This window comes from Orycteropus afer, unplaced genomic scaffold, assembly GCF_000298275.1.
Source record: "Orycteropus afer afer isolate SDZICR_OR568_19922 unplaced genomic scaffold, OryAfe1.0 scaffold00423, whole genome shotgun sequence".
Lineage (NCBI taxonomy): Eukaryota > Metazoa > Chordata > Mammalia > Tubulidentata > Orycteropodidae > Orycteropus > Orycteropus afer.
The window spans coordinates 1,803,100-1,811,015 of record NW_006922010.1 but is presented as its reverse complement, the minus strand read 5'-3'; the positions used below and the strand labels follow the sequence as shown (position 1 = coordinate 1,811,015).

Genomic DNA, 7,916 nt, shown 5'->3' with positions numbered 1-7,916 from the left:
GAAAGCCATTCTCAGAATTGGATCCAAATTGATACCAAGCTGTTGTTTTTGAGCAGCCTTGAGGAAAATTGTCTTGTTTCCCACAGCCTGATGTCCAAGGGGCAGATACGTGTGGAGGGCTTCCTGGAGAAATAGGCTTTTCCTGGTAAGAGAGCAGCATCCTTCCGGTTTGTTCTTTGCATAGATTTTTGCACTCAGGTTAGGAAATTTTTTGCAAGGTTTGCTTTTAAACAGTTCAAGGGGGCATTTACAAAGCAATGGGATTGATTTCTTTGTCTGGCTGATGGGAATCACTTTATTGGTTTCATAATAAGAAAAAACTCTGAAGAAACCAGCATCGCTATTCTAATTTTGAAGCTATCAGGGTCAAACTGATGAAACAAAACATTTTGTAGAGATTAGAATAGGATTCAGTCTGAAACGGAATTATTTCTTCTCTTGGTCTTTCTTTTAAATAAGCCCAACAAAAGTAAATATTTTTATGATCTCTTACTCTGTGTGAGGAGTTATTTTGGCTAGATTCCTTCTGAAGAGCACAGGGTGGGGATGGGTCAAGAAATATTGCTGCTAATTTCCTGCTTCTCAGTCTCCTGGTGCCCTCCATTGAAACACTGCTTCTCCGCTCCAAGGGGAAAGTGCTTTGTGACAACTCTAGCCTAATGGGCAGTGACAGTGAAAGCCATCCAGAGAGAGCCAGCGAGCCTGGGCTGCTGTTCCTCTGTGTGTTTTTGTGCCCTCAGGAATGTGTGAATGTAGCAAATGACAACACTGAGGGCCCTGTCCCCAGCGGCGCCCCAGGCCCTCTCTCTTTGTGTTGGCTCTTTTCCAAGCTTGAATGATTGCATTTGCTGAACATTCATTATCCAACAGGGGTGGCAAGAAGGCAGGCTGGAGAGAGAGAAACAAGCCTTTCCCGTGGGTGTTATTCCAGCAGGTTATGAGTTTTTGCATCAGTAGATCTCATGGAGTTTTACTTTCTGTCAGTTTGGAAGTTTGGTTAAGGATTCTAGCACTACGGCTCATATGTCTTTGTTTTTTTCTTTTTCTTTTTTTTCCTATTTCTTTTTCTTTCTTTTTTTTTTTTTCAATTGTGATTTGGGTGAAAGTTTACAGAGCAAATTCACTTTCCATACAGCAGTTCACATACACTTTGTCTCATGACATTGACTACAATTTATTCCAACAACAGCTCCCCTCCCACTTCCTCCTGATAGTTACCTCTTCCCTGTGTCCATCCTTCCATGCACTCCTGCCCCCTGAGCTGTCTCCCTGTGCATAAACAGCCCTTCTTTTTCCCATGATTGTTCTCTCCAAGGAATGTATCTACCTCAGGTAAATGTTCAACTCATATGTCTGTCTTTTGTTTGGCTGTAAACCACAGGTGTGGGTTCAATTCCAGACCTGAAGGGCAGCTAGGGGCCATAGTCTCAGTGGTCCCACCAGGCTCTATCAGACCAGCAAACCTGGTCCCCCCGCCTTTTTTTTTCCCAAATTATTTTGAGTTTCGTTCCACATTGTTCTCCCTCTCTATCCAGGATCTCTTACATAAATCCCCCCTCCAAGTGGTTGACAATGGTAGCCAGGCACCATCTAGTTCTTCTGGTCTCATAGTCATATAGGCTGCAGATCGCATGGTGTACCAGTCACTAGGACTAATTGTTTCCATGAATCTTTCTTTAGTTTTCTTCATTCTTCTTTGCTCTGGATGAGGAGAGACCCCTTGTTGCATCTAGATAGCTGCTTGCAAGCTTTTAAGATCCCAGTCATTACTCGCCAAAGTAGAAGGTAGAACAGTATTTTTTATAGTATGTTATGCCAGTTGAGCTTGATGTCCCCTGTGACTATGGTCTCAAAGGCTCATATATCTTAGTGGTAACACAGTTTCTTCTTCTGAAAAAGATCTCAGTTGGACGTCAAGCTTCACAGAATAGGTTTTAGAGTTGGAAAGGACCTCAGAGATCATCCTAGTCTAATCACGTGTTTGCAGAGGTGGAACTGAAGTCTGTGAGGCTGTGCATTCAGCTGGTGGTGGCAGAGCAGTAGTCAGCATTCCAGTTAACCAGCCCCCAGGTCAGTGCTGTGGTCCCTTAGCTCATTGCCTCTGGTGTAATTAGAGTAACTCAGTAATATGTTGTGTTAGCTTGTGCTGAAGTGATTTGTGTTCAAATCCTGGTTCTTTCTATACCTAGAGAAATGAAAACACATGTCCAAACAAAGGCTTGTACACAAATATTTATTGCTGCTCTGTTTGCGATAGTCCAACAGTAGGATCAATCCAAATGTTCATCTACTGAAGAATGGATAAACAAAATGCTCTATATCCATGCAAGAGGCTATATATAATTCAGCCATAAGAAGGAATGAAGTACTGATACATGCTGCAACCTGTATGAACCTCAAAAAAACTGCTAAGTGAAAGAAGCCTATCACAAAAGGCCACATATTTTACAGTTCCATTATTATTTTAATATTCAGAATAAGTAATTTATAGAGAGGTTCATATCCACCAGCCTCTCGTTGGAAGGAAGACTGGGCAGCCTACTTCCTGTAGAGATAATGCCTCGGAAACCCAAGGAGGGGTCGCTATGAGTCAGGATCAACTCCATGGAAGTGAGTTTTTTTTAGAGTTAGATAGTAGATTAGTGGTTGACAGGGCCTGGAGGGAAGAGGGAATGGGGAGTAACTGCTAATTGGTATTGGTTTTCTTTTTGGGGTGATGATGTTCTGGAATTAGATGATGGTGATGATTGCACAACTCTGTGAGTATACTCAAAACCACTGAATTGTGCCCTTTAAAAGGATGAAATTTTTTGGTATGTGAATTACATTTCAATAAAGTTGTTATAAAAAGTCTTGTTTGTACCTCTTACCAGCTGGGTAACTTTAGTCATTGACCCTAAACCCAAGTAATCTCAATTGAGAACTGAGTATAATAAATCACACCTCACAGTGTCATTTTGATAATTGAGGTCATGAATTTGAAAATGTTTCTAAATGATAAACCTCACATATATTTTGGGCTGCCATTGGGTTATAAAGTCATCATAAATTGTTTTTTTTCTTCTCTTTCTGTATTTTCCACAACCCTGAGAAGATCTGGTTACATAGTAACCACTCAAAGACTCACTGGTTCCAATCAAAAGTGCTACAGCTTTTAAAAATTTCTTTGAATCTAGTTAATCTGTAAATCTGGGTGCTTTTACATCTGATTATCTCTCAGATCTGAAGACCCTTAGTAACTTGAGTTCTTTACCTCATTTTTATCCTGTTTTATCTTTCTCCTTTAATAGAGACAACATATCTGATCCATTGACAAGACCACATACAATCTGCCTCCAAAGATGTGCTCCACAAACCCAGGCAACTGGGTCACATTTGATGATGATACTGCTTTACAGTCTTCTCAAAAGTCAAAGAATTTTCCTCTGGAGAATCAAGGCATCTGTAGACCTAAAGGACTTAAGCTGAACCTTTCTGGCTTCAGGGAATTTTCTAGTGGCTCTTCCTCCACCGGAAGCACTCCTCTCCCTTCTCCCATCATAGACTTTTACCTCAGTCCAGGACCTCCAAGTAACTCCCCTCTTTCTACACCTATCAAAGACTCTCCAGGTTTTCCTGGAATCCCCAAAGCAGGGATTCATGCGCTTTATCCTCATCCAGAATTATCTTCAAACAGTCAACTTACAACACAAGGACCAGGTTCCTCTTTATTACCTTCTAAACCAGCCTGTTTATCCTGTGCTTCCTTGCCCAGTGACCACTTGTGTGCACGTCCAGCCCCCAAAATGGGTCTTCCGGAAGAAACTAGCCCTCACCAGGCTGAAAGCCTGCAATTCGAAAATAACACTTCACAGTTTCAGTATTTTCAGGATGACTGTGCCTTTTCAAGTCCATTTTGGAAAGATGAAGGCAGTACATCTGAGTTGACCTTTGACCCCCCAGGAAGTAGAAAGGCATTTCCATCCAGAGACAAGGAAATGCCCATTGATCAAAAAAGCCTAAATCTGTGTTCACTCAATTATATCTGTGAGAAGCTTGAACACCTCCAATCAGCTGAGAATCAAGACTCATTTGGAAATTTGTCTATGCAGTGTCTACATGGCAAAGACACTGCCTCTTCCTTTGTTCCCCATACACTCTTCAGGAATCAGCCAAAAGCTGGGTGGTCCTTCATGCTGAGAATTCCTGAGAAGAAGAACATGATGTCATCCCGGCAGTGGGGACCAATCTTTCTGAAAGTCTTACCTGGAGGAATTTTGCAAATGTATTATGAGAAGGGATTAGAGAAACCATTTAAAGAGTTACAACTTGATCCACATTGCAGGCTTTCTGAACCCAAAGTTGAGAACTTTAGTGTGACGGGGAAAATCCATACTGTGAAGATTGAGCATGTGTCTTACACAGAAAAAAGGAAGTACCATTCCAAGACAGAAGTAGTACATGAACCAGATGTAGAACAGATGCTGAAGTTGGGGTCCACAGAGTACCATGACTTCCTTGACTTTCTGACTTCTGTGGATGAGGAGCTAATGAAACTGCCAGCTGTTTCAAAACCAAAAAGAAACTATGAGGAACAAGAAATTTCTCTGGAAATTACAGACAACTTTTGGGGTAAAGTCACTAAAGAAGGAAAATTGGTTGAAAGTGCGGTGATAACTCAAATCTGTTGCCTCTGCTTTGTGAATGGGAATACTGAATGCTTTTTAACCTTGAACGACCTTGAGCTGCAGAAGCGAGATGACCGCTATTTTGAAAAGGATCCAGGAAAGAAGGGGATTGATATCCTTGACTATTACTTTCATAAATGTGTGAAAGCACAAGAGTTTGAGCAATCAAGAATCATTAAGTTTGTACCTCTAGATGCCTGCCGGTTTGAGCTGATGCGTTTCAAGACCTTGTATCCTGGGGAAGAGCTTCCCTTTTCTGTGAAGTCTGTAGTGGTTGTCCAGGGAGCATATGTGGAGCTCCAGTCCTTTGTCAACATGGCCCCATTGGCTCAGAGACCATCCCAAGCTGGTTCCTTGAGGTCCTGTGACAACATAATGATACACTTTCCTGTCCCATCACAGTGGATCAAAACCCTGTGGACCATGAACCTCCAGAGGCAGAAGTCTCTGAAAGCCAAAATGAACCGCCGGGCATGTCTAGGGAGTTTACAGGAACCTGAGGCAGAACCTGTCATACAGGTCACTGTTGGGTCAGCAAAATATGAGAGTGCCTACCGGGCTGTGGTGTGGAAGATAGACCGGCTTCCTGACAAAAATTCAAGTAAATATTCAGTACCCTAAGTTGACTTTTATGTGAAATAGTGTAAATATTTTCACTGTTCTCTGGGGGTTGAAACCTGGCTGAATGGATGCTCACTGCAGTCAGTTGAGGCCACGCTTAGCACTCAGTGTAGCAGAGCTGGGTCAGAGGTGATAGTATAGTCCAACAGCTTAATTTTTCTTCCTGTGGCTATTTCATCTACATAAATTCAACTTTTTTTTTTTTTTTTTTTTAATAATAAGAAATAGCATACTAGGCTAGGATTTGGTTGTGGATAGTAGGAGCTCTGGTAGCATAGTAACTAAGGCACTTGACTGCTAACCAGAAGGCTGGTGGTTCAAACCCACCAGCTACTCCTCGGGAGGAAGGTTGGGCAATCTGCTTCCGTAGTGATACTGCCTTGGAAACCCAAGGAGGGGTCGCTATGAGTCAGGTCCAACTTGAGGGCATATAATAACAACAACAACAGTGGCACTGAGGGAAAATTTGTAGACATGTCTGGTTGGGCCTCTTGAAATCAACCTCAATTATTAAAATTGTTGGTAACATATCTTAGATTCACTTATTATCCTTTTAATATCTGTCATTTATGAGTGTGCCTGGAATTTTCTTATTTTGTAATTTCAACCAGTACCATCCTCCTTAGGTTTTGCTCCCTGCTCTTTGAAACGAGATAAAATAAGATAACTTTTCATTTTTACCAAAGTTGATTTCTCTGGCTGAATTAATGCATTGGGCTCTCTCAACAGGTTGTTTTAGAATTAGGTGCACACAGTGTAATTGTTTTGGGGAAAATCAGTTAATCATTGATTTTGTAGTGCAAATTATTTATCTAGAAGTTTAGTACTTTGAAAAGACAGTCCTAGAACCACATTTATTTTAGGACAGCAAGTTAGTAGTGGGTGTAATATAATAGAGTGAAAAAGCAAAATTTGAAACTAAGACTCTATCCTGTTCCAATTGAATTATTTCTAGCAGAACACTAGGAAATAGAGCTAAATTGGGGGCAGGTTTTTGGGATCTAAATTGATGAATTCATTCATCAACTAAACCTTTATTGAGTACTTAGTGTGTACCAGATTAGGGATAAAGATGAATAAGATTTGACTCCTGCTTCCAAATAGGTCACAGCCTGCTTTAAATATCCCTGTGGGGAAATTTAAGCTCATCCCAGGGCCCTCCAAGCTGTGAACTTCAGAGAGGCATTTTTGTTTCCCTATAGCAGCATTTCTTAAACGTGACTGCATAGTAGAATAGCCTGAGAGCTTTTAAATAATATTGGTGTTTGAGCTTCATTCCATGCCAGTTAAATCAGAATTTCTGGGATTAGGGTCCGGGCATCAGTAATTTTTAAAAGCTCCCAGGGGAATCTAATGTATGGCCAGGGTTGAGGAGCATTGACCCTTAGTGAGGGACACAATGGATTCATCCTACTGGCTGATCCAGAGGGAATCAGAGGGATGGGGTTGTGGGCTCCCAAAGTGCTGGGTCCTGCTGCTCCACCTCCAGGAGGCCCTGGCTGGTCCTGGCCAGGGAAGCTAAGCTTATTTTCCAATCTGAGAATCTTTACTAATTATTCCTAGAATTTCTAATTTTGGAAAATTAAAGCTTCTTGTGAAAATGATCCTGCTTATAATACTCCATTTGCTCAGAGTTAATGATGTAGTTAATTGATTTGATCACCAGGAATTTATTGAGAAGAGGGCTCAACTCATTCATTCATTCAACAAAGTCCTACTTGGTTTCTTTTAGGTGCAGGCTCTGTGCTAGGTGCTTAGAAGATAGAGATACAAACACGATCCCCACTCTCTAGAAACTTAACATCCTAACAGGGGACAGGCAAAGAAGCAGGTATCCAGATGTATCGTGAAAATGTGCTTTATTTCAGCATGTACAAACATACACCATCAGGATCTCAGAGAAACTGCCTGGAGGTGTTAGGGAAGGCTGTACTGGAGAGGTGAAGAATGGTCTGAAAGAAAGGATGCCATCAAGATAGGAGCACAGGCATGTAGGTAGGAGTGGGAGGGGTCTTACTCAGTTTTGAGGACTGTGGTATGGTGGGAGAGGGGCTGGCATACTAAAGACTTTCGGAACCATGCCATAGGTGCAGGCTGTATCTGTGCCCAACAAGGCCTCAGTCAGGTCTTTAGGCACGGCTCTGACAGAATCATAACCTTGCTTTTGAACAGCCTGCATGAGGAGAGATTGAGAAGCAGATTGTAGATACAGGAGGCTGTAGGAGATAAGAGATGCTGAGTGAGGACAGTAGCAGTGAGAGCACTGAGAAGAGGAGATGGACAGAGAGCAAGAGCACTCAGAGGAGGTGCCCCCGACACGATGGCAGATGGTGGATATTGGGGAGAGGAAGAGGGTGGGAGAATGTTAGGGTCACTGGCTCAGGTCAATATGTTGGCAATGATGCCATTAGCATTGATGGCCTGGGATACTCTCATCACATCCTTTTAAAATCTAAGTCAGTGTTTTTCAAACCTGGCTGCACATTAGAGTCATGTAATGTTGTTGTTAGCTGCTGTCCAGTTGGCCCACAACTCATGGTGACCCTGTGCACAACAGAATCAGACTGTTGGTGCTCCTTAGGGTTTTCTTTTCCTTTATTATTTTATTTTTTTAATTTTTTATTTATT

The 7,916-nt window shown here is 41.9% G+C and overlaps 1 protein-coding gene across 1 annotated transcript in view; it reads left to right on the top strand.

Moving 5' to 3' along the window:
* The first annotated feature begins 3,341 nt into the window (after nt 1-3,341).
* Nucleotides 3,342-7,916, top strand: part of LOC103208311 (stonin-1) — a 107,235-nt gene continuing 102,660 nt past the window's right edge. Inside the window, exon 1 of the mRNA XM_007953996.2 lies at nt 3,342-5,279. Coding sequence (XP_007952187.1) covers nt 3,342-5,279 — 1,938 coding nt within the window. The remainder of the gene's footprint in view (nt 5,280-7,916) is intronic.